This window comes from Mustelus asterias, chromosome 13, assembly GCF_964213995.1.
Source record: "Mustelus asterias chromosome 13, sMusAst1.hap1.1, whole genome shotgun sequence".
NCBI classification, from domain to species: domain Eukaryota; kingdom Metazoa; phylum Chordata; class Chondrichthyes; order Carcharhiniformes; family Triakidae; genus Mustelus; species Mustelus asterias.
The window spans coordinates 66,307,867-66,335,346 of NC_135813.1; the positions used below are offsets into that span (position 1 = coordinate 66,307,867).

The following is a 27,480-nucleotide window of genomic DNA, read 5'->3' on the forward strand; positions in this document are numbered from 1 at the left end:
CTGATCATGGAGAACTGGCTTCACGAGTTCTTGGTAAGCAGACAGGTGGATACAGAGCTGTCCCACGTGTTGTTAATGTGTGAACGGTTAACACCCAATGGGCTTGGCACAACCAGTGACAAACAGCCAACTTCAGACCCAATTCTGCCCCCAGCCCCTTCCAGATATGCTGCAGCGCTGGTCTGATGTTTTTGCTCTAGAATTGGAAGGTGGGCGCCTCATTCTGTATTAGTTAGAGAGGCAGACGTTGTTCAGAGTGAAGTTTTTCAGTTGGCACGTTACGGTGGGGCCCTCTCTGTCTGTCGGATCCGGTAGATGTAAAAGATCCTGTCGCATCGTTGGAGAAGAATCAGCACCCTGGCCAACATTTCTTTCTTTGCCAAAGCAACCAAATCACAGATCAGCCGGTAATTCCTTCCTTTGCCGATGGTGTGACCCTACTGGGTAGAAATTGGCTGTCCATCTAGACAGAGCCATCTAATGGAAGTGGGGTGGTAACAGCAGGATGGAGTTGGGGGCGATGGGGGATGCCCCCTTGACTCGGGAAGGTCAAATTGAAGCTTCTTCTTCGGTGATCTCTTGCTAACGAGTGTGATTGTCCACCTAAGAAATTCTGTGCCACTGGTCATGGGTTCTGTGGGTCCTTGAGTGGCTGATGAGCCCGATCCTAAAGTCTTATCTCCAACCGCATGCTCGGCAGGTGTTTCTGGGAGGTGGGTTCAGCCCTTGGACTCTAGATCACTGGGATTCCTTTCTCAGGCTCCTTTTTCAGACCTCCTCGTGCCATTGGGTGCCCTCGAAGAATTGTGTCCCTTCAACCAGGACGTTCCTCCAAGTAGGTCTCTTCTGAGCAAAGGTATTCCAGGTATTGACAACAAGCCTTTCAAACAAGAGACATCTCAGGCTGTCCTGATGACAAGATAATGTAACATATATGCAGATTACAGACAAAAAATACCCTTCTGCATGCGAGATTGGTTAGAATTGTCTATCATTATTTATCCCTCCTCTATATCCATGAAACCCCACCTAATGGACACATTTAGAAATTACATGGTATGGCTTCATTTAAGATTCTGAAACTTATCTGGTGGAAACATGTTTTATTTATTGGAGCAGATGATTGAACCCGTATTGGCAAGTCTCCAGAATATTATTACAGCATTTCAAAGGCCCATATCCCATCGTAAAGCAGAATAAATTAGATTCCTTACCAGCATGGAGTGAGACAGCTATCAAGAAAACAGCAGTGTTCCCGCGTGTACAGAGAGTGCAGTGAAATTGCAAACACGTTCAACACATTGGCACTGAGGATACTGAAGGTTGCATAGAAATGTTATCTCGATTTTGTTTGTGCTGTGTTATCGAATTTTGTTGTCTTGGTGGAGTGCTGTGGTCCGGGGGAATGGGACTGAACTGGAAAAACAACGTTGGACCCGGGGTCATCAGTGAGCTGCTGGGGTTGTGGGGGCAGTGTGGGGGAGTGGGGCTGGGGTGGGGGAGAGGTCACTACAATTGGTATCATTGTCTCCAGGGCAGAGAAGAGAAGGTTTACCCCGGAGTTGAAGTTGCTAACTGCTCTCTGTTACTGCACTCCGGCATGTATCTGTGTGGCCACCAGTTGAGGGTGATGTCTGGTTCGAGGGTGATGACACTGGTTGAGTTGCCTGTCGGAACATTTTGTTCAAGCTCATACACTAAGAATGGACACCTGGATGAGTGAGCTGCCATCACGGCACCAAGACTACCATGTTCAAAAAAGGGCAATGGAAACTCAGGAAGGGAGGAGAGGAGGAACTCCTCCCATTCCCTCACCACCACCTTGGGAGTAACTAATTTCTTATCTCCCTCCCTACTTGGCAGAACTTGCATTTAGAAACAACAGAACCATAGAATCCCTGCAGTGCAGAAGGAGCCCATTCAGCCCATCGGGTCTGCACCGACTCTTTGAAGGAGCAGCTTACCCCGCACCCCCACTCCCCGCAACCCCATGCATTTACCATGGCCAATCCTCCTAACCTACACATCTTTGGATACTGAGGGGCAATTCAACATGGCCAATCCCCCTAACCTGCACATCTTTGGAGTGTGGGGAAGAAACCGGAGCACCCGGAGGAAACCTACGCAGTGACAGGGAGAATGTGCAAACTCCACACAGACAGTCACCCAAGGCTGGAATTGAACTCAGGTCTCTGGTGCTGTGAGGCAGCTGTGCTAACCACTGTGCCACCGTGCTTATTCTTGTATTTTTGAGTTGTCGGCGTTGGACCGGGGTAGGCACAGTAAGTAGTCTCACAACACCAGGTTAAAGTCCAACAGGTGCAATCATCTGATGAAGGAGCAGTGCTCTGAAAGCTCGTGCTACCAAATAAACCTGTTGAACTTTAACCTGGTGTTGTGAGACTACTTACTATTCTTGTATAGCACCTATTCAAACTTTAGTACATCCCAAATTGCTTTGCAGCTAATAAAGTATTTCTGAAGTGGTGCTCGCTGTTGTCCTGCTCCAACAGTTAGATAGCTCACCAAGACTCACGTTTCAGTCACTGTACACCTAGCTTATGACGTCCGCCAGCTTTCCAACCATACTAGCTCAATATGCCTATGTAATATCTAGGCAGCCACAAGAAAGGAAGGGGGACTTGAATTTATATAATGCCGTTCACAATCACTGGAGCTCTCAAAGTGCCTTACAACCAATGAAGCACTTTTGAAATCATAGAATCCCTATGGTACAGAAGGAGGCCATTCAACCCATCGAGTCTGCTCTGACTCTCTGGCAGAGCATTTTAACCAGGCCCTATCCCCCTGCCCAATCCCAGGCATTTACCCCACTAATCTTCCTAACCTTGTGACACTAAAGGGCAATTTTGCATGGCCAATCACCTAACCTGCACATCTTTGGAACCTAACCTGCACATCTTTGGAGTGTGGGAGGAAACCGGAGCACCCGGAGGAAACCCACGCAGACACAGGGAGAAGTTGTGCTGTAGTTTTCTATGTTTCTAATGTGCAAACTCCACACAGACAGACGTAGCCAGTGTGGTAATATAGCAAACATGGCAGCCAATTTACACACAGCAAACTCCCACAGGCAGCAGTGTGATAATGGCCAGATAATCTGTTTCTGTGATGTTGATCGAGAGATAACTATTGGCTAGGACACCTGAGGTGGTTCCGCTCCTCTCCTTCAAAATACTACCACCAGTGCTAGTGGGCGAGGTCCCCTTTTAGTGTCTCAGTGAAAGATGGCACCTCTCACAGTGCCGCACTCCCAGAGTCCTGCACCGGAGTGTCAGTCTAGATTGTTGTACTTGAAATCCTGGAGTGGATCTTGAGTCCATGATCCTCTGGCTCAGAGGCAAGAGTGCTACCCTCTGAGCCACGACTAACAAGGAACAATGTGAAAAAATTATGATGCTGAAACAAAGGTTCTGCTGTCAGGATCAGAAAGAAGGAGCTCTCCAGCACTCATCAGCACCAGTGTTCAAATTCATAGTGCTTGGCTGCATTCTCCACAATGTGGCTAACCTGAGGGCGCAGTCCCTGACATTTTGTATTTGAAAACCATGTAGGAAGGAGGTGAAGGAAGAAGTGAATGTGGGGAGGAGACATCTGGGACACCTGCGCTCTGGACTGACTGCCCAAGAGAAACACCGGTTCACCTAAAGCTGAAGAACCCTGCTTTGGAAAGCATAAAGTAGGCTTCATAATCTTGAGTGTATTAACAGCAAGTATTTATTAACAACTCATAACTCGACATATATACAGTGGATGATACAGGTGTGGAGTGGACTCCATCTTAGGTCTTTACATGTCCCTGTCCATCTCTAGACTGACCCTGGTTCTGGGTCATGTGTCTTCTTACATCGCTGTGGGGATGATATTGTACTTAGTCCCATATTGTATGTACCAGAGCCTACTGATACAACAATCTCATCATCTCTCTACCATTCCCTGCCTTTCAATTCATCTGCTACACACCATCACAGTGCCTCAACAAAAAACAATTCCACAACTTTGTCAAACAAAACATCCGACAATTTAAATATATATAATGATCCTACACAGCGCTAATTCAGTGATTGCAGCATGGTTGGTGGAACGCTGTTGACCTTTATTTGGGAAGACTCCATATGGATTTTCAGGGTGAACTCCCGGAGATCGTGAGGATCTGGCTTTGGACTGCACTATGGGCTGACGGCGACCACAGGGGAACTGGCGGAGCAGGTTCAGTGGGAGCATAAATGCTCTCATTTTCGGAGAGGTCGATTCATGCTCCACAATGCCACAGCCACTCTCCAGGCAAGCAGACCAAGTAATCTTTTTTTTAATTCGTTCATGGGCTGTGGCTGGTTGGGCCAGCATTTATCTCCCACCCGTGAGGTTATTTAAGAGTCAACCACATTGCTGTGGGTCTGGAGTCACATGTAGGCCAGACCGAGTAAGGACGGCAGATTTCCTTCCCTAAAGGAAGCATTAGTGAACCAGATGGGTTTTTACTACAAGTGACAATGGTTTCATGGTCATCAGTAGAATTTTTTAATTCCAGACTTTTTTAATATTGAATTCAAATTTCACCAGCTTCCATGGTGGGATTTGAACCTGGATCTCCAGAGCATTACCCTAGATCTCTAGATAACTACCTCAATGATAATACCACTACGCCACTGCCTCCCAGGATGGAGCACATATTGTTGCAGTGCTAGGGGAGTCTGCAAGCCTCTTTGAACATGAGCCTGCATTGCAGTGAGCTTATCATCTCAGTCTGAGTTTCCACTGTGACTTTGGGGGGCTTTCACCTATTCTGAGATGGGAGCTGAGACAATGGTCACCAAACAATGACAAGCCCACAGCCATGGAGTTGACCAGCAATTGGATGGTCTCCAAGCTCTGTGTGAGACCCCGCCCCAAGTTGGAGCTGGACTCCTCCGTGCTCCTTGACAGTGGCAACAAGCTGGCTGCTAGGCCTGTCAATGCATCAATCCCCTTGGTGTGCATGCCCATCAGTGTTCACCTGCAGGATGTCCCATCAAAGTCCTCATCTGCGCCCGTGGCAGCAGAACTGATCAGTGAGCTTTGAGGAGCTGGCCCACAAACCATTCTTCCCACCGATCAGGCTGTGGATCACTCGTGTGATTCAGTGTGTGCAGATCCTGACACTATATCATCCTCCTAAGGCTCGCGCATTGCCAGGATCTGAGCTTGCGATTATAATTGTCAGATCAAGTAATGGGGCTTGTTCTTCAGAGGCATGTTTCAGTTCTTGCCCTCCCTGATGAGGCTGCAGTGGCTGCCCAGGTGTCAGCTCTTAGGCATCTGGAAGCATTTTTTACAGATAAAGTCAGAGAGTCATAGAGCAATACAGCACAGAAACAGGCCCTTCGGCCCAATCAGTCCCTGCCGACCACGGTGCCCTCCCAGCTAGTCCCAATTGCCTGTATTTGGCCCATATCCCTCTAACCCTTTCCCAACCATGTAGTTATCCAAATGCTTCTTAAATGTTGCGATTGAACCTGCCTCAACCACTTTCTCTGGCAGCTCATTCCATATCCGCACCACCCTCTGTGTGAAGAATGCCCCTCAGTCCCTTTTTAATCTTTCCCTCTCACCTTAAGCCAATGCCCTCTAGTTTTCAATTCCTCTTCCCTGGGAAAAAGACTATGTGTTCATCCTATCTATGTCCCTCATGATTTTATAAACATCAATAAATTAAATCTCAATAATTAAACCTCGTAAACCTCATAAAATATTCCTCTCATTCTCCTACGCTCCAAGGAATAAAGTCCTCGCCTGACCAACCTGAAGAGTACTGGGGCGAAGGAAGTGCATCAGGGTGGAAAACATAATGTCCATAGTTACACCATCTGCAGCTCGCACCTAATGGCAGATAGAATGGTTTGGATAGGTTGGGGGTTGAATAGGTCCATAAGGCAGCATCCCGAATGTTCTCTGTGATAATGGGTGTAGTGGGCTCTGTCATAGCAACCCCCATGAGCACTGCCGCTTCCAGAAGTTTGAGATGATGTGGGCATCCCCATCACCTTCAATTCTGCACTGTTCTGTTCTTTGATGGGTCCCCTTACCTTTAAGAGAGAGGGAGGAATGTCAGTGAGTGGGTTGGAATGTGTTTGGTGATGTGGCTTCCATGGATGTATTGCTGTCAGCGTGTATAAGGAACAGGGCCTGGGTGTGAGTCTGAGTGTTGGAAGGTGCGTGAGAGTGAGGTGTAGTATCTGAATCTTAGCTATGAATGCTGACTGCTGGCGCTTGCCGCTGGGTTAGTGCAGGGTCTGTGGTGAGTTGAGCAAAGGATGCAGTGAGCAGGAGATGACATGTCACGATGCCTTCAATGAGCTGGACCACCTCTTTGAGGTCATCGAACTTCCTGAGGCACTGCTGCCAGACCCTCAGACTCCGACTCCAGACTTGCCCTCTCAGGATGTGCTTTAATGGCCTCCTGGCTCCTTACAGAAACACAGGGCAGAATTTTCTTATTTTTCGTCAGAGTGGCACAGCAGCGTGGGAGAAACGGAATGAAGCCATCAGTCCCAAGGATGGCTTTCTCCACCAGATTTTTAGCCCCTTAGTCAATAAAGAGTTAAGGATTGGGTCCCATATCATCACTCTGGTAGGGCGGGTTTAGCTTTTCAAAAGGGCATTCTGATTAGAAAAATAAAAACACCTCACCTCCCACACAACCCGTGCCTGCCCCCTCCCTGCCAATCCCCAACCTCCCCCCCCACCCCGCTACCCCCCCGCCCCCCTCCCCCCCCACCCCCCTCCCCCCCGCCCCCACCCCAGGCCGTGGACCTCCTCCCAGCACTTCCCCATGAAACTCCACCCTCCCGACCACCACAGGCCTCTCCAATCCCCACCCCCACTCCTGCCCCCTCACAAACATGGACCCCCATCCATGGAATGTCTCCCCCACCACCACCCCCACTCCCATGGAAACCTCCCTCCCTCCCGAGGAAAGCCTCCACTTCCCCCCCAGCCCCTCACCACCCGCAAACTCATAAAAATGGAAACAATCCAACATTGTTCCCCCAAGTGTTTGGACACAAATGAGCCATATCTTTACCAGAACCAATGTGTTGGCTCGTGTTTGTCAGTATTTTGAGGAGGCACTTGAATTATTTTTAGTGACAAGAATCTTTGAAACGTATGAATGGAGTAATTTTTAACGTCACTTTTTTTTTTACAGAGAACATTCTGGGCATCGTGATAGGAACTTTACTCGCTGTGTTCTCCCTGGTTGTAATTGGAGTGATCTTATGCCTGAACGAAAAGCGTTTGAAAGTGTGAGTTATGGTTTTGTGACGCACTTCAACTGTTGGTGTTTCTCATCTCCTGCATGTTCTTTTTGCTCTTTCCTTCCCTCTCCCTGTTCTGCCAAAGAAGTGGCTCATGCTGGGGTACTACCCTGTGGGCACCACCTCCTCTCTGCTCATTCGCATGGCACCTCTTTATGCGCCAACCCAAAATGTGCCAATTGCCTAATCAATTGTGCCCAATCTCAACCTCACTCAACAATATGGTCAATTTATATTGCGTCTAACATATCCCAAAATGCTTCACAGGAGTGTAATCCGACATGAGGTCTACAAGTGACCCAGAGAAGGAAACAATAGGAAGTGTGGCCAAAAGCTAGGTGACAAGAAGTAGATTTTGAGTTTGAAGTTTATTTATTAGTGTCACAAATAGGCTCACATTAACACCGCAATGAAGTTACTGTGAAAATCCCTTAGTCACCACACTCCGGCGTCTGTTTGGGTACACTGAGGGAAAATTTAGCATGGCCAATGAATTTTGATTTGATTTATTGTTGTCACATGTATTAGTATACAGTGAAAAGTATTGTTTCTTGCTCGCTATACAGACAAAGCATACCGTTCATAGAGAAGCAAAGGAGAGAGTGCAGAATATAGTGTTACAGTCACAGCTAGGGTGTAGAGAAAGATCAACTTAGTGTGAGGTAGGTCCATTCAAAAGTCTGATGGCAGCAGGAAATAAGCTGTTCTTGAGTCAGTTGGTACGTGACCTCAGACTTTTGTATCTTTTTCCCGACGGAAGAAGGTGGAAGAGAGTATGTTCGGGATGCGTAGGGTCCTTGATTATGCTGGCTGCTTTTCCGAGGCAGCGGGAAGTGTAGACAGAGACAATGGATGGGAGGCTGGTTTGAGTGATGGACTGGGCTACATTCATGACCCTTTGTAGTTTCTCGTGGTCTTGGGCAGAGCAGGAGCCATACCAAGCTCTGATACAACCAGAAAGAATGCTTTCTATGGTGCATCTGTAAAAGTTGGTGAGAGTTGTAGCGGACATGCCAAATTTCCTTAGTCTTCTGAGAAAATAGAGATGTTGGTGGGTTTTCTTAACTATAGTGTCGGCATGGAGGGACCAGGGCAGATTGTTGGTGATCTGGACACCTAAAAACTTGACCATTTCTACTTCGTCCCCATTGATGCAGACAGGGACATATTCTCCACTACGTTTCCTGAAGTCAATGACAATCTCCATTTTGTTGACATTGAGGGAGAGATTATTGTCATCGCACCAGTTCACCAGATTCTCGATCTCGTTCTTGTACTTAGTCTCATCATTGTTTGAGATCCGACCCACGACGATGGTGTCATCAGCAAATCTGAAAACAGAGTTGGAGGGGAATTTGGCCACAGAGTCATAGGTGTATAAGGAGTATAGTAGGGAGCTGAGGACACAGCCTTGTGGGGCACCGGTGTTGAGGATGATCGTGGAGGAGGTGTTGTTGCCTATCCTTACTGATTTCAGACTGTGGGTTAGGAAGTTCAGGATCCAGTCGCAGAGGCAGGAGCTGAGCTCCAGGCCATCTAATCAGCACGTCTTTCGGACTGTGGGAGGAAACTGAAGCACCCGGAGGAAACCCACGCAGACACGGGAAGAACGTGCAAACTCCGCACAGACAGCGACCCAAGCTGGGAATCGAATCCAAGTCCCTGACATTATGAGGTAGAAATGCCAACCACTGTGCCATTGTGCCGCCCCTGGGAGTATCCTAAAGGAGGAGAGAGGGAGCTGGAGAGACAAAGGGGATTCAGTCAACATCTGCATACACGTACTGGGCTTGTATTCCTTTGAGTATAGGAGATTTAGAGGAGACCGCAGTGAGGTGGTTAAGGTAAATAAAGGATTTGATAGGGTGGAGAGAGAAAAAACTGTTTCTTCTCTTAGCAGAGTCCGGAACATGGAGGAATAACTAAACTAGAGCCAGGTTATTCAGGGGTGATGTAAGAAAGTACTTCTTTCCACATCTGGAACTTCCTTCCCCACAATCTGTTACCGGCAAGGTTAATTGAAGACGGTTAGATTTTTGTGAGGTCGGGGTCTTCAGGCACATGGAATCAGTACATGTCGATGGAACTAAATAACAGATAAGGCATGAATGACAGAACGGTGTCGAGAGGCTGTTTCTGTTTTGATGGAATACAAGCAACTGGAGAGCAATTCAGGGAAAGATGTCCGCCTGATATTTTTGTTGACTCTCCTGCCTTGACTCAGAGGGTGCTTTAACACTCCCCAGTTTTAATTTTCTTGATTCTTTTGTGGGAATTGGCACCTTGGTGACTTGGCCAGCATTTGTTGCCTATCCATAATTAATCCTGAACAGATTGGCTTGCTAGGCAGTTTTATGGAGTGGTTAAGGATCAGCCACATGGTGATTGAGATTAACTGCTGGGAAAGATTGAGCCTGAGGCCTTCTTGGCCTCTGAAACTCTGGAACTTTACTGAGCAGTGTAGATACCAGTGGAACAAGCAAGCGAGCTATTTAACTCTTACTTAATGAGGTAAACACTCACCTGATGAAGGAGCAGTGATTCCAAATAAATCTGTGGGACTTTAACCTGGTGTTGTGAGAGTTCTTACTGTGCCCACCCCAATCCAATGCCAGCATCTCCACATCATTACTTAATGAAAGAATTAAGAAAGCAAAGCTGTCTGTAATATCTTCCAAAGCGATACCAATGAGTTAATGACCCCTTGATGATCCACCACAATTTTCCTGCATAATTTATCTGTTCACAAAATGCCTCAATGATTAATGTATATTTTACACTACTCATCAAAAGTATAACAAGCCCCCATCACAATTAATTCTCATTATTTTTCCGTGAAACGGGCATCAGAAGAATTCGTACTTTAATTTGGTTAAACTACTTCATGCATACCTTCAAGAGAAAGTCCAGCTGGAAGAAGATACAAAAATAATTTTAGTAATTTTAGGTAATTACTTGAACAGCTCCTCTGACTGTTGGAAAGGGGAGCCCATGGATAAGTCAAAACTGAACTACTCCCAACCACGTCCTGGCTCCCAACTGAAGCCTTCCAGCCCCGGGAATGCGTACCTTCGCTTCCAAGGAGCGGCACAGGCTTGGAGGGCCGAAGGGCCTGTTTCCTGTGCTGTACTGTTCTTTGTTCTTTGTTCTTTGTTCCATAGAACCATAGGACCATAGAAAATTACAGCTCAGAAACAGGCCTTTTGGCCCTTCTTGTCTGTGCCGAACCATTTTTTGCCTAGTCCCACTGACCTGCACTTGAACCATATCCCTCCACACCCCTCTCATCCATGAACCCGTCCAAGTTTTTCTTAAATGTTAAAAGTGACCCCGCATTTACCACTTTATCCGGCAGCTCATTCCACACTCCCACCCCTCTCTGCGTGAAGAAGCCCCCCCTAATATTCCCTTTAAACTTTTCTCCTTTCACCCTTAACCCATGCCCTCTGGTTTTTTTCTCCCCTAGCCTCAGCGGAAAAAGCCTGCTTGCATTCACTCTATCTATACCCATCAAAATCTTATGCACCGATTGGTCCATGTTCACACGCTCGCGTTCCATTGGTTCTGACCTGGTCACGTGACCCACGGAGGATCACCCCTAAAAGGGGCCACACTGCCACCGAAGACAGCATGACTAATGGAGTCCACCTGCCCTTCAGATTGTGAACCTTGGTCTGGTTTTAAATAAACAGGAAGCCAGAGCGACTCAGTTATAGCCGTGTAATTGTCATGTTTAGTTTTCCAGTATAGATTCCATTCAAGGGGACAACACTCCTGAAAATGAAAAAGCAGCAAAACGTGTCTGGATTGGGTTCATATCCCTAACATGGAACTCCAGCGTTACTGGTGCCAGTATCACTGATTTATTTTTTCACTGAGATTTGAAAGTTTTAAATTGTTTTTTCCTTCTCGGCAATGAGGAAATCTGCCTCTAAATCCTACAACAATCCCTCACAGTGTTTTGTAAATAGCTGTTTGTCTTTTTAGTAATAGTGCGATCAGTGTGCTACCTCAAATAGGGGGTGAATTGTTTCTGGGCCCCAAACCACACCACCCCCCCTCCCCGGGGTACCAGTCACTTTCCCGTAATTTTGACTGTGACCCCCGCTCTTCCCTTGATTGGCGTGGAGACGATGGGCGGCACAGTGGCACAGTGGATAGCACTGCTGCCTCACAGCGCCAGGGACCTGGGTTCGATTCCTGATTTGGGTCGCTGTCTGTGCGGAGTCTGCACTTTCTCCCCATATCTGCGTGGGTTTCCTCTGGGTGCTCCGGTTTCCTCCCACCGTCCAAAGATGTGCTGGTTAGGTGCATTGGCCAGGCTAAATTCTCCCTCAGTGAACCCGAATGGGCGCTGGAGTGTGGCGACTAGGAGATTTTCACAGTGACTCCATTGCAGTGTTAATGTAAGCCTACTTGTGACTAATAAATAAACTTTAAAACAGGTTTCCTGCCTCATTGAGAGTGGTGGGCAGGCTTTCAAAGACGGAGGGCCAATCAGAGGCCTTCCAGCTTTCAGAGGAGAACCTGACTACAGCATTTGCTTAGGGACTGAGGGAGCTCTTCAATCGGAAGGTGCTGTTTCAGTGACTTGTTCAATAAAATCTATCTGAAAGACAGAGAAAGCAGCCAGGCCACCAGTGGCGGGATGGACTTCTTCTACAGGGTGGCTACAACCGCGTCCAGACAGGCAGGGAAGGCCTCCCAAGAGCTCTGGACCCCCAGCCAGCTGCCGGGAGCCTGCTCCAAGTGGGTTGAACTTAGTTGGGAAACTGCAAGTTGACTGGAAAATTCCAGCTGGCCTACATTACCTACAATTAACAAGGTTCTAAGCTTAAATGGCTGCCCGCCTTGTGGGAGTGGGCAGCTCTGCTGACCTCCAACCCCCCTCGGCCAAAATTGCAGGTGTCGGGGACAGAGTTGGGGCATCAGCCGGTGCCAGTATTTCCAGGCCAGGAAAATCCTGTCCCAGAGGGAAATTCCTCTCATTGGTGCACTGGGCGCAGTGTATCTTTTGATTTGAATTGGCTATTCTGAGAGGATTTGCATTTTGGTAACTTCTATGAGGTGGCCTGAGAGAGGTGGTCTTCCTCCATAGTAACTCCGCTGCTATGATAAAGGAAAGCAGGTCACTCCCAAGGTTCTCCTTCATATTTCTAACATTGGTGAGACCAGGCAGGCTAACATGGTTTTGCCACTGAGGGAAGCCGTGCAGATGAACATGAACATGGGATCGGGAGTGGGACGCAGTGGTGGGGGCGGAAGAGGTCAGTCAGGGTTGCAGAAGAAGTCAGAATTGGAGGAATGCAGTGTCAGGAACACGGAGAATAGGGGGTGGTCTTTGTGCCCCTTGGATCTGTCCTGCCTTTTCAGTTACATCATGGCTGCTCTGCATCTTACCTCACTCCATCCACCTGCCTCGGTTCTCTAACACTTCCCTAACCAAAATCTCTCCAGTTTAAGATTTCCAACCTTTTCAGCTTTTTTGGGGAGAGGGCTCCGGATTTCCACTAGCCGGCTTTCTAAGAAAAAAAAGTGCTTTTGGGCTTATGTTCTGTGGAGTTTAGAAGAATGAAAGGCAATCTCATTGCAACCTACAAAACTCTGAAGAGGGTTGATAGGTTGGATGGTGAGTTTGTTTCTGCTGGTCGGGAACAGTCTCAGGATAAGAGGCCAATAATGTTGGTTTGAGATGAGGAGAAGTTACTTCACTCAAAGAGTTGTGAATCTTTGGAATTCTCTACTCCAGAGGGTTGTGGAAGCTCCATTGTTGAAAACATTGAAGGCTGTGGGATAAATCGATGTTCGATCTCTCGGGGAATTAAGGGAAATAGGGCATGGGTAGGAAAATGGAGTTTAAACCCAAGATCAACCATCGTATCGAATGATGGAGCAAACTCAATGGGCTGTGATTTTTTTTCTTCATACGTGGGACATGGGCGTCACTGGCTGGCCAGCATTTATTGCCCATCCCTAGTTGCGCTTGACTTTATAGTGATTGCTACAACTGAGTGGCCATTTCAGAGGGCAGTTGGGAGTCAAACCACATTGCTGTGGCTCTGGAGTCACATGTAGGCCGGACCAGATAAGGATGGCAGATTTCCTTCCCTAAATTAGCGAACCAGATGGGTTTTTCCGACAATCACAGAGGTTTACAATATGGAAACAGGCCCTTCAGCCCAACTTGTCCATGCCATCCTTTTTTAACTACTAAGCTATTCCCAATTCCCCACGTTTGGCCCATATCGACAATGGTTTTATGGTTATCATTAGATTCTTAATTCCAGATATTTTTTTATTGAATTTTAATTTCACCATCTGCCGTGGTGGAATTCGAACCCGGGTCCCCAGAACACTAACTGAGTTTCTGGATTAATAGTCTAGCGATAATACCACCAGGCCATCGCCGGCTCCTATTTCCTTGCTTCCTTGTTCTTGCTTCCTTAACATCACCCCTGAATATCTTAGCTCTAATTTTGAAGTAATGCTGCCTTGTTCGGGATTCCAACAATGGTATTTGCTACCAAATAAACCTGTTGGACTTTAACCTGGTGTTGTTAAAACTCTTACTGGATTCCCCCACCAGAGGGAATAGTTTCTCTCTATCAACCCGATCGAATGTCCTTCACTGTTTCTCAGAGTGAAAGGACACAGGAGTGCGGGGCAGAGGAAGCTTTGCACCGTGTGATAATTTGCTTTGAAGGGAGTGGACTTAAGGTTTCTCGATGCCTTGCACTCTCGGAAGAAGATTGTCTCCCGTTATGGATAGATGTCAGTGAAAGGAAACCTGAAAACATGGCGTGTACAGGGGACTGTCAATTTGATGTGGTCTGTGTACATTCTCAAACAAAGTTAAAACAATAGCCCCTGTCTTTGTTCAAAGCCAACTGAAATGATTCAGAATTTAACAAAAGGATGTTGTCGATGGATCTTTTGGGGGAGGTGGGATGTGAATTTCCACACGTTGTTGGGGAGGGGGGCGGTTACTGAAAGACTTGTCTCCTGTGAACCCAGAATAGGTAGAGGTCCTTGATTTTTAATCTGCCCTATTATCTTTGAGAAGAATTTGTGGATATAGTGATGGATGTCAGTCCTTGCTGATACCACTGCGTAAGACTGACCGCAACTTCAGGCATCCGCATATGCGCAGTTTAACGCGGAAATTCAGAAGTTGCTCTCCGTGATCCCCTTTAACTTCATTTATTAGTCACAGTAGGCTTACAGACACACCGCAACAAAGTTACTGTGAAAATCCCTCAATCGTCACCGTCCTGTTTGGGTACACTGAGGGAGAATTTAGCATGGCCAATGCACCTAACCCACACATCTTTGGACTGCGGGAGGAACCGGAGCACCCAGAGGAAACCCACGCAGACATGGGGAGAACGTGCAAACTCCACACAGACTGTCACCCAAGCCAGGAATCGAACCTGGGTCCCTGGCGCTGTGAGGCACTCGTGCTAACCACTGTGCCACCGTGCCACCCACAGTCTGCTTCTCCACATAGTGAACTGTGGCAGTCTTCACAAATGCATTCAGCGCCGAATCACTGATTTGACAAGAGCTTCAAATTTTACAGACTTCTCTTCTTTTCAAAACCAATTCAGCTGTTAAGTCTTGTTTAGTCAGGAGTAATTGAATTCTTAACAGCGTACTAAATCATCGCTATTCCCTGGCTCTGAAACCTAATTATATAAATGCAGAGTGTAATTCCATCAGCAGAATATTTAAAAAGTGAATGATTTTTAAAGTTGTAAATAATTTCAATTTTTTAAAGTGCGTTTATGATGTTTCAATCCCTCCTTTAATCCTACCCGTATGTCACAATCTTTCTTTCACATTCTGTAGTGACAAATGCGAACTATATCCCTTACTTTTTGCTCCCTGCTTTGCTGCCTGCGAGAATTCTTCAATCTGATTGGTTGATCAGCCTGTCTGCTGCTTGTCTTGCTTCTGAGCATTAAAGAACCTCTATAGCTGGTTCCAAATTCAAACTCATGTTGGATTAGAGGAAAGCTAGGCTCCAAAATCCATTAAACTGGGTGGCACGGTCGCACTGTGGTTAGCACTGCTGCTTCACAGCGCCTGGGAGCCAGGTTCAATTCTAGCCTCAGGTCACTGCCTGCGCGGAGTCTGCACGTTCTCCCCGTGTCTGCATGGGTTTCCTCCGCATGCTCTGGGCTCTTTCCATAGTCTGAAAGACGTGCTGGTTAGGTGCATTGGCCATGCTAAGTTCTCCCTCAGTGAACCCGCTGTACAGGTGCCGGAGTGTGGCAACTAGGGGATTTTCACAGTAATTACATTGCAGTGTTAATGTAAGCCTACTGGTGACAAATAAATTAACAGCTTTTATTGAGGCCAGCAATGAACACCATCTCTCCTCTACTAAAGGGGGAGGGGGAGCAATGCCTCATCCTGTCACGTGGATCTTGTTTGATCCAGCCCATGATGGGATGCAATGGGGGCAGTTCTCCCGTTCCGCTGCGCTGCTTTTGTAATGCAGCGGGCCGGGAGACACGGGCAGAGGCCGTTTCACGGGCCCCCCGTTGGGCACCATGGACTCTGCGAGTCTCTGGCAGCCGGATTTCCAGCGCCGACCTGCATAAATTATGGTAATCTTTATTACCATATATTTTAACTATCATTAGCGGGCCCGGGACTGAAATCTCTGGGCCCGCCAGAGTGGGGATTGCCAGCCTGACAAAGCCAACCTGGGCCTTCAGGCATTGCCCAAGGGGCAAGTGGGAGGAAGGGGGGGGGGCGAGGCTGGCCCGGACACATCTGGGGGATCAGCAATCGGGATGCGGGGAGTCGCACGGCTGGCGATGTGGGGTCGTGGGGCTGGCCAGCGATCGAGCTGACCAGCAATCTGGAGGCCGGCAGTGTGGGCCTACTGCACATGTGCAGAAATTGGTGCTGACAGATCAGTACAAGCGCAGTGGCCTGCTCAGCGCTATGCTGCTGGCCTCTCCAGCGGGAATAGGCCCCGTGCACTACTTTTCAGTGCACAGAGTGTGGGAGATTCATTTTGAAACTCCTATTGAAAAATCCAGCAGTATTTACTCCAGTTTTTACATGTATTTGACACTTACACCAGAATTCTACCGCTCCAACTGCCACGGAATTGGAGTGGGTGAGGGGCGGACAACGGAGCGAGTCCGAAAAATCACACCCATAGAATTTTTGGGGGAGAATCGCCCCCAATGTCTTGTCTTGTCAGCTTGGATCTGGTTTGTCCCTCATGTGGGGACTCTGATTGGTCTTAATTTGTATTGGCTTTTTTGATTAGAATTAAAATAACGAAAGGTACCAATAAAAAAAATCAGATTCTGGTCTGCCCCCACCTTTAAATCCAAAGAATCTGCCTTTGCATGGCTGAAATGTGTGTGGGAAACTCACCCACTGGCATAAATACTCATTGAATTATCGCAAGGCCAGGCTGTAATTGGAAGTCCTTTAGCTGTTGTAAAACAAAGTTGATTTCTTTAGTTAGGAGCACAGGGACTGGAGTAGGTCTTTTGCAGCTGTTTTTCCATTCAATTAAATTACGGCTGATCTGTATCTTCACTCCATTTACCTGCCATGGCTTCACATCCTTTAATATCCTTGTCAAACCAAAATTTATCAATCTCAGATTCCAAATTTTCGATCGGCCCCAAGCCTAACCAGCTTTTTGGGATGAAAATTCGAGATTTCTGTTCTTCTTTGAGTGAAGATGTGCTTCCTGACAACTTTCTGAATGACCTGGACCCTCTTGTTCAAGGTTCTCCCATCAGAGGAAGTAGTTCCACTCACTACCCTGTCAGAGTCATCAATTTAAAACTTCCGTACGGGGCTGAGGCCAAACTAGGAGTGTGTGTCAGCACTATTAAAACTATTGATCATACTGCCATTGTGGCAAAGTTTGTTGCGGTATCAATGAGTTGGACTGTAGTATTTGCCAGGGTGTGCGCCACAAGGAACACTGACTGGAATTAATTAAACAATACTTTAAATATCTAAATCTAGAGGGTCTCAAATAGAATTCCAACTCTCTCCCCACGACTAGTGGTGCACAAGGCAGACCTGCATCCATAGCTAGTTATTCCTGGAAGAGGCCACTTGTCTGTCACTGGAGGCTTATAGCTTGAGGAGTGCCACTCCACATTAAACATGGCTGACCAGGAGTCTCTCCCGCGCTTACCACAGCCATTGGAAGGATTTTTCAGGTTGCCATTCAGTTTGGCCGCGCTGTAAATGCACTTTCCTTTGCCCCCAAGTCCTGGGGTGGGGGACTCGTACCCAGAGCTGGCTCAGAGGCAGGGATGCTACCCACTGCGCCACGAGACCTCCCACAAATAGAGCAATTGGCAGTGTTGCGGGGTAAATCGAGACAGTACAAAACTCATGAGGCAGATACCTCTGTATAAAGCCATAACATTTATTCAAAAGAGAAACAACATCAGCTGCAAGGAGATCACCAAAAGGGTAGCTCTGAGATAGAGCGACAGAACCTCTCTGATGAATCCGATGTATACAATCAAAAACAGATCAATTATAGCTTTTCTTATCAATCATTCCCACCTTATATTAGTTTAAAATCAATTACATTTAATTACACACATCAATAATAATCCCTGACATTCACCCCAACCAATTGCATTCTACCATCCAGCATAATGATATCTCATTTGTCCAATTAATCCAGACGCCAACTCCCATCTTGGTTAAAGTCACTTCCTTGTTGCCTGGTTACCCTAGATGCTTACTACAGGGGTCAAAGTGGATGTTCCCACCGGATCATTGCCAAACTGTATAGACAAGTGATCCTACGTCTGGGCACATCCCTATCCTCAGTCTAGACACTGAACAAACCTATTCATTAATGTTGCGATATGTGTTCCCACATAAGAAACTTTCTGATGTGAATTTTCACTAACGACGAGGTTCCCAGGCCTTTGGCTCTGAACTATTCGCCTTTACCATCATTCCTTGCGATAAACTGCTTTCTGCTAAAGTGATCAATGATTCATACAATACTTAAAATACATTTAAATTATCAGCATATATGTTTTAAATCATAATTACTTGTTTAATTATCTTATTGCATTTGCATATGTGTAAACTATTTCTCTTGTTAGCTTCTTAACATGTTTCAAAAATCATTTAACTCTTTGCTGGTAGTCCTGTCAGTGTCTTAACATATTCTGTTTAAAAACCTTATTGACTGGTTAGAAATTTCCCACTTCAGGCAGGAAAAGGGATTGTATATTTTTCTGTAACTGGGGGAGGTCAACTTTACAGCTTGCTCACCACTGGGCCATTCCCTCTTTGGTTTCACCACATCCTCAATCCTTTTCCTTCTCCCTGTATTGAAATCAAGATTCATAACACAATCTCCTCCAGCTCATTCTGCCTTGGACTACAGCTGTGTAACTCCTTGCCTCCCTCACTCATTCTTTTCACCTGCAATCTGTAATCTTTAAGCCTCACACTTTGCATCATCCAAATGCACCCTACGGATTCACTTTATCTTCCTTTCTGTCCTTTTTAGATCCTGCACTGTGGTTCTTGGAGCCTCCACCTAGGGTTCCCTAATGGGGAAATAATGGGGTGAATTATTTAGTCTGTATCAGTGTATTTGCAATGGGAGAGGTTGGAGGGGTGGGGGGGGGGGGGGGGGGGCAGGAGGGCGGCAACGGGATGTAAGCCAGTTGCCTTCCCACCCTACCCTCAACCTGTCTCCCATATTTTGGTGGATAGGCAATGTGCCATCATCCCACCCATATCGATCTATGACCATCCCACCTATCGATGCACTGAAGTGGACAAATAATGACTACTTAAGGCTCTCTTCCTTATCCCCCTCACCCCCTCTCCATAATACCCCTCCTCCCCTGGCCAGACAAACCCATGCAAAATCCACTTATTGAAGTTTGGGATCCATCGCACGCCTCACCCTTGCGGACTGCCTGTAGTTCCAGTAGTAGCCACCAGTTGATCCAGAAGCTACTGAGACTATAGAGCTGTCATTCAGTCCGACTGGCTGGTATCTCTGGAGGGTGGGATTTCCTGCAAGCTGAGGCCCCACTCTGAAACAATGAATGTTGCCTCCATCGTATTATCACTGTGGAGCCACTGGGCTCCTAGTCCGCGCAGTGCTGACAGACTTTTCAGTCGGGTGCAGGTAATCCTTACCCACATAAAACTCACTTTTGTGTGTTTGGCAGTCTAAGCAAGTGGTATTGTGTGGCACAGGCATTCCTCATGGATTTGGCATGTTACAAGTTTCATTAAGAACTGAACAAAGTAGGCTGGCAGTGTACCGGATTGATTGATGCAGGGCCCAGTCTTCAAAAGATCTGAGATACTTTTCTTTAATCATAATCCTCACAGTCTCTGTCTCCATTCCTTTGACATGGACTACATGTTTGTTTCTTTGCCTCTGTCTGTTTCTGAAATCCCCAGGTTGAAGATACGTTGATGGTTTTCACTGCAGCCTCTTTATTACATGCGTATGAGTGACAGATATTACCTATTTTTTAATCATGTCATCATAGAATGATACAGCACAGCTTGAGGCCATTTGGCCCATTGTACCAACTGTGCTGGCTCTTTGCAAGATGTGTCCTGTTAGTCCATTCCCCTGCTCTTTCTCCTGCGCCCTGCTACTTCTCCATAATCTAACATGGAGGCAGATAGATTATTCCTGGATTCCTTGATCTGAGGATGATACTGGTGCAAATATTGGTTTTAGTTCAGTCTGGGGCAGCAGGGCCTGTTCCTGTGCTGTAATTTTCTTTGTTCTTTGTTCAAATCCCATTGCAAACTTTCTGGGGTGGGGGGAGAAGAGGCTGGAGACTTGATGCAGTCCTCTTTTGTGTTGACTGGAAACCATGAGAAGGAAAATTGGCTCTAGTTTCAAGATTTTGAAGCCGTCCATTCAACCGGGTGCTCCAGTTTCCGCCCACAGTCCAAAGATGTGCAGGTTAGATTGGCGATGCTAAGTTGTCCCATAGTGTCAGGGGGATTAGCAGGGTAAATACGTGGAGCTATGGGGATAGCGGTGGGAGGGCTTGTGGTTAGTGCAGACTTGATGGGCCGAATGGCCTCTTTCTGCACTGTAGGGATTCTATGATTCTATGAAAACCCAAACCATCTGATTCAAAGTTCCCTCATCATCCTCCTGAGTTTAAATATTGAGTGTTATAGTGGGACGGTTCCTGCACCCGATGGTTCCAGCATGTAAGTTCCTTCCAGTAGCCAAAAACATGCCCTTGTTTCTCCCCTCATTCTTTGCACAAGCCTCTACCCTGAGCTAGGGGTTCACCAAAGCCACGCCAATGATCTCAGGTAGGGAAGTTAAGTGTTCTGCCCCCTTTATGGGTGCATTGGCCTATCTGGGGACTGACATGAGGGGTGAGGAAGTGGGATGGGGAGAAAGAAATGCCAATGCAGTATGCTATTTTGTTCTTGTGCTTTGTCAAGTAATGTTGAGGTTTTATCTTTTAGATTTTCAACAGTAGAAAAGCTGCTTGATTGCGACCTAAACCATAAAATCACACAGCGCAAAGAGGAGCTGTGCAAAGCTTCATGGACAGTTTTCTAAAAGAACTATCCAAGTAGTTCCTGTTGTAATGTGGGTTCCTTAGATGATGAGATCTTGAGACTTGTATGTTTAAACATGAACCCTTTATTGGTAGTCTTTGACTATTTACAATTCCCAGGTTAGCGTCATGCATGATGCTGCTTCCATGCCGCTAGTCTGCTTCCGGAGTGTTCTCTGAGTCTATTACCATGTGACTCTATACATCATAGGATAGAATCATACAGTGCAGAAGGAGGCCATGCGACCCATTGAACCCTCACCAACAACAATCCCACCCAGGCCCTATCCCCTTAACTCCATGTATTTACCCTGCTAGCCCCCTGACACTAACTAAGAGGCAATCCACCTAACTCGCACATCTTTGGAGTGTGGGAGGAAACCGGAGCACCTGGAGGAAACCCACGCAGATATGTGACCCGAGGCCGGAATCGAACCCGGGTCCCTGGCGCCGAGAGACACCAATGCAAACCATTGTGCCATCGTGCCGCCCATACTGTGGGTGATGATATTCTCCAGTCCCATGTTGACCCTTGCTCTGCTGAGCAGCTTTACATTAAAATGACAAGCACATAATATCGCGACAGTCCCATCCCCTGCTCTTCCTCCACAGTGCTGCTAAATTGTTGCTTTCCAAATATATATTTATACCCCGTTTGAAAGTTATCACTGAATCTGCATCCAGCATCCTTTCAGACAATACATTTCACTACAACTCACAGTGTAAAGAATAACAATCTCTTCATCCTCCCTCTGGCTCTTTTGACAATTATCTTAAATTTGTGTCCTTTGGATCTCATTTTTCCTGTCAGTTTCTCTTTAACTTCTCTACCAATCCCCTCATCATTCTGAACATCTCTATTAAATCTCTGCTTTACCTTCTCAGCTCTGAGGAGAACAAGCTTAGTTTCTGCAATCTCTCTACTTTTAGAATTTCATTTTACGGAATGTGGGCATTGCTGGTGAGGCCAGCATTTATTGCCCATCACTAATTGCCCTTCAGGTGGTGAGCTGCCTACTTGAACCACTGCAGTCCCTGAGATGTAGGTACATCCACAGTGCTGTTAGGGAGGGAGTTCCAGGATTTTCACCCAGTGACAGTGAAGGAACAGCGATACGTTTCCAAGTCAGGATGGTGAGTGGCTTGGAGGGGAACTTGCAGGTGGTGGAATTCCCATGTATCTGCTGCCCTTGTCCTTCTAGATGGCAGTGGTCATGGGTTTGGAAGGTGCTGCCGAAGGAATCTTAGAGCGTTCCTGCAGTGCATCTTGTAGATGGTACACACGGCTGCCACTGTTTGTCGGTGATGGAGGGAGGGAATGTTGGTGGAAGGGGTAGCAATCAAAGAGGCTGCTTTGTCCTAGATGGTGTTGAGCTTCATGAGTGTTGTTGGAGCTGTACTCAATCAGGCAAGTGGAGAGTATTACTCTCATGACTTGTGCCATGTAGATAGTGGATAGGCTTTGGGGAGTCAGGAGGTGAGTTACTTGCTGCAGGATTCCTAGCCTTTGACCTGCTCTTGTAGCCACAGTATTTATATTGCTGGTCCAGTGCAGTTTCTGGTCAATGGTAATCCCCAGATTATTGATAGTGGGGGTGGTGCAGCGATGGTAAATGTCATTGAATGTCAAGGGGTGATGGTTAGATCCTCTCTTGTTAGAGATGGTCTTGTGTGGCACAAATGTTACTTGCCACTTGTCAGCCCAAGCCTAGATATTGTCCAGGTCTTGCTGCATTTGAAGATGAGCTGCTTCAGTATTGGGGAGTTGCGAATGGTGCTGAACATTGTGCAATCATTGGCAAATATCCTAACTTCTGACTTTATGATGGAAGGAAGGTCATTGATGCAGCAGCTGAAGATGTTTGGGCCTGGGATTACCCTAAGGAACATCTGCAGTGATGTCTTGGAGCTGAGATAATTGACCTTCAACCATTACAACTATCTTCCTTTGTGCACCGATCATCCTCCTCTAGGCCACCCCCCAATAGGCCCCACCCCTCTGGCCCTGCCCCCAAGGCACTGCCCAATACCTGGTAGGCAGTGCCAATGTGCCCCTTGGACATTGCCACTTTACCCCTTGGGCAGTGCCGGGGGCCAGGCTGGCACTGCTCCGCTGGCAATGACTAGGGGGCACCTCCCTCTTACCCCCTGGGAGAGCCTCCACGGCCTCCCTTCACTCCAGCAAGGCCGACCACCAGTTCCGCGTTAGTGGGGGGCTGTTGTATACCCTGCTGAAGTGAACCACTCCTGGCAGGAGGGATAATGTTAGTGGGTCTGGGACTGGCATTTAAGCACGGTGCTGACGGCTCCGGAAATCCTTCCCCAAGAATCGCACAGAGGCTGTGGTGCCCGGCTAGGAACCTGCTAAATGGCCTCTGCTGATGTCTCCAGGCCCGTTGCACTGTTGGAGCAGCAGAGCAGGTTGGGAGAATTGCCCCACACATGTTTTGCAGGTGGCTGTAAAAGGGGGCTATCAATCAGGCCTCTGAGCTTACCATGACCCTGAGGTAGTTTCCTGGGGTGGGCTCTATAGACCCGGGCATCGCATGACAATGTGATGATGTGGTCATGTGGAGCGTGAGGGAGGGGTGGAGCTTGGCAAGGTTACCTGGGACCTCAGATAGAGTAGATGGTTAATGAGAGTTTGTATGTTTAGTTGATGAATCTCCCGTTTGTTGAAAGTCCCTTGTGCAGTTGTTGACCTAACGGACCATGCAGAGCTGTGCGGCGTCAGGGTTGGCACAGGGACCTCGAAACGTTGAGCCGCTTGTCTTTGATGAGAAAGTGGCGGACAACTGGGGCAGATTTGAGCAGGAATGGATCATCTTCTGTGGTGCAGCGCTGTCTGAATAAACCAAAAAGGTTCAAGCCTATACTCTGCTGAACTTAGCAGGACTGCCAGCGATGGTGAAGTTTAGGAAAGAGGACTCTGCAATTATCCTACAGAAATCCAAAGTAATATTCTCCCCGCTTTGAAACATAATTTTAGACTACCGTTCTGCTAATCGGAAACCATTCAAATCAATCAATCCGACATGACACACTGAGGGGCTGAGCAGGAAATGTGCATTTGGAGAGTTTCCTGATGAATTTATTAGAGATCGGTTGGCAGAGGACATAGAAAAACGATGTACTCCGAAAGAAGCGACTGAATCAAAAGGACCTGACTCTACAGCCTGCTTTAGAAATGCATGTTTTAAACGAGCAGTCCAAGAGGTTGAACAGTGAACTCCAGTAGGAATGTCACGGTTCAGGAGGGAAAGAGGAGTACCTGTGGTACAGGGGCTGCTCTGCTTGAGCAGCAGCAGCTGCATGTATGCACAATCTGAGACATTGCATGAAGATTTCTGGCGGGACACCGAAGTATTTTCAGTTCAGGGGGCGGCCTGCACAATGTTTCGCCTTTGGAATAAAGCGGAATCACCCCGTGGAAAGTGGAATCACTTTGTCGAGTGCTGCAGATCCCAATGACAGCGGTCTCTCCCTCTGATGCCGGCAGTACCCCTGCCAGTCACTTTCCCAGGGATAGGCGTGTAATTAGGATCAGTGAGTTACAGTGTCACCTGAATGAAACCTCCAAAGATGTGCATGGGTTGACCAAGCTAAATTCCCACGATGTGGAGATGCTGGCGTTGGACTGGGATAAGCACAGTAAGAAGTCTCACAACACCAGGCTAAAGTCCAACAGGTTTATTTGGAATCACGAGCTTTCGGAGCGCTGCCCCTTCATCAGGTGAGCTAAATTACCCCTTAGTGTCAGGGGGATTAGCAGGGTAAATACGGGGGGTCACGGGGATAGGACCTGGGTGGGATTGTGGTCGGTGCAGGCTCGATGAGCCGAATGGCCTCCTTCTGCACCGTAGGGATTCTATGATTCAATTCTGTGAAACAACCAAGGCGCTATCAATGCAATCATCCAGGCTATACTGCAAAAGTGTGGAATCGGCCACCCAAAAAGGAGAAATAGTTACAACACTACAGATAATCTCAACCAATAGAATCCCTACAGTGCAGAAAGAGGCCATTCGGCCCATCGAGTCTGCATTGATAACAATCCTACGCAGGCCCTATCCCCATAACCCCACATATTAACCCCACATATTTACCCCACTAATCCCTCTAACCTACGCATCCCGGGACACTAAGGGACAGTTTAGCACGGTCAATCCACCTAACCCACACATGTTTGTGGGAGGAAACCAAAGCACCCGGAGCAAACCCACGCAGACATGGGGAGAATGTGCAAACTCCACACAGACAGTGACCCCAGCCGGGAATTGAACCCGGGTCCCTGGTGCTGTGAGGCAGCAATGCACTGTGCCACCGCGCCACCCAGTCGGTGGCTCATCCCTTCCAGTTTTCCCTCCTTGCCCTGTTCTTCTCATTGACAGAATGAGGTCTGTGTGCTGAGGTTGGTATGTTCTGTCAATATTACCAGATTCTCCTGTCTACTGGAACAGATTCAACCGTCAGGGCAGAGGAGGATTTTATACTTCTCTTGGTGTTACTGATCAGTGCTGGAGTACGCACAAGCCACCATGTTCACCCTTACCCTCTTTTCCACTCTTCATGTCTGAGTTTAGAAATGTGCATTCTGAAGTGCTATTTAACCATGGGGGCGTCACAGCCAAACCTGACCCTGACCTCCTCCGATGTCCATGTGTGTGCTTTCTGCTGGGGTCACCGCAGAGCGATCACAGGTGGAATCCTGGATAATATTGCCTCCTCCCCCGCCTGCCCCACACACACCATCCCAGACCTAATGACCAGTTTAGCATGTGAGCTGTTGCCCCAGTTAAATCATTACCAACTGTGGATAGTACAGTTTCATGCCATACTTTAATCATGAGGCCATTAGCAGGGCTGTCTGCTGTTAGGAGAGTGTTACATTGAACAATGACTTTAATGGACTATACTGCTGTATATACCATAAATCAATGGGAAATAAATGAAAGAATATCATACGCTATCATCACATTGAACATTTATGAGCTGGCTGTAACTCTGTGTTTGCTGAAATGTTGTTAATTAATCATATGAGGATAACAGATGGCCGGTTTGAAACACTTTTCCATTGATTCAGAAGTAAGTTCCCTGCCCCGAATATACTGCAGCCAAAAGGAGAGTTCAATGGAAAGAATACTGGATCCAAGGCTAGAAAGAGAAAACAACGGCGCCTCCTCAGCCTCAGGATGGGTCACAGACAGTGAATTACTCACTTAGAAGTGTTGAGCAGGCAGGAATACTTTAATACTTGGGTTTGTCCATAGAATCCCTACAGTGCAGAAGGAGGCCATTTGGCCCATCAAGTCTGTACTGACCACAATCCCACCCAGGCCCTATTCCTGTAACCCTCATTTACCCTGCTAATCCCCTTGACACTAAGGGGCAATTTAGCATGGCCAATCAACCAAACTCACACATATTTGGAGTGTGGGAGGAAACCGGAGCACCCGGAGGAAACCCACGCAGACACGGGGAGGATGTGCAAACTCCACACAGACAGTGACCCAAGCCGGGAATCGAACACAGGTCCCTGGCGCTGTGAGGCAGTAGTGCCAACCACTGTGCCACTGTGCCGCCCTAATCATAGAATCCCTATAGTGCAGAAGGAAGCCATTCGGCCCATTGAATCTGCACCAATGGAGTATCTTACTCATGCCCATTATTTCAGTGATGGGCAACCTAGGCCGGTGAGTGAGTCGCATGAGTGGCCCTCCTTCATCTCAGTGGGCCGCAGGATTGAAATCGGGCTTGTTCACTAATCATGAACGCATTTAATTCACGCCGAATATTTCACAATGAGTTATAGGAAATGCTTACTCATTCATATATTAGTAGAACTGTCATCAACTTCAAATGATAAAAAACAAAAGAAATATTGACACTTTGGACACAGAGGGAATGCACAGCTCTCGCAGTCAATGTTCTGAGCAATCAGCACGCACCTCACTTCATTTGCCCTTGCTTTATGTACGTAACACTTCAGTCATACCGGTTTGGAAAAAGCTACACAGACGCAAACTAGTGGAAAGCGGCAACTCTGCACCTTGGGCAACGGTCAACAAGATTTCCCGTGGGCCGCACTCAGAATCCAGATGGGCTGCATGTGACCCCGAGGCCGCAGGTTGTCCACCCCTGCATTAATTCCTGCCAAACTCCTGCTCAGATTCTTAATGTGAGTGGGGAGAGAGGAGGGGATTGTGTGTGCACATTCTGTTTTGGACAAATGGGAACTCTGGTCATCTGGATCCCTCTGTGATTCGTTTGGAGATTGTTAAGTGAGGTGATGAGTTCCGTCCTTCAGACACTTGTCCAGACAAAAGAAGGTTGTAAGTTAGATCACTGAATTCCACAGTGACTCATCCATGTTCCAAACTACCTGGTACAGGTAGTGGTACAGCCTGGTACAGCCACAGGATAAAGCTGTTGTGCTCGACAAACCCATTTCTTTTTCATAAATTAAGCCCCCCCTTACCTGTCTCGGTGGAAGTTTGGAAATGAGGACTGGCAGCGATATAGGACTTGGAGCAGCTTGCTCTGCCAGCCATGTTAATGGAGACAGCTCCCCAGTGAAA

General features: G+C 47.3%; 1 protein-coding gene across 7 annotated transcripts in view; it reads left to right on the forward strand.

Annotated features, from left to right (window-relative positions):
- The window catches only part of susd2 (sushi domain containing 2), a 170,892-nt gene that overhangs the window by 101,292 nt on the left and 42,120 nt on the right, over window positions 1-27,480 (forward strand). For all 7 annotated transcript variants that reach the window (XM_078226974.1, XM_078226972.1, XM_078226973.1 and 4 more), the window contains one exon: window positions 7,208-7,304. In XM_078226974.1, the coding sequence (XP_078083100.1) occupies window positions 7,208-7,304 (97 nt within the window). The remainder of the gene's footprint in view (window positions 1-7,207; window positions 7,305-27,480) is intronic.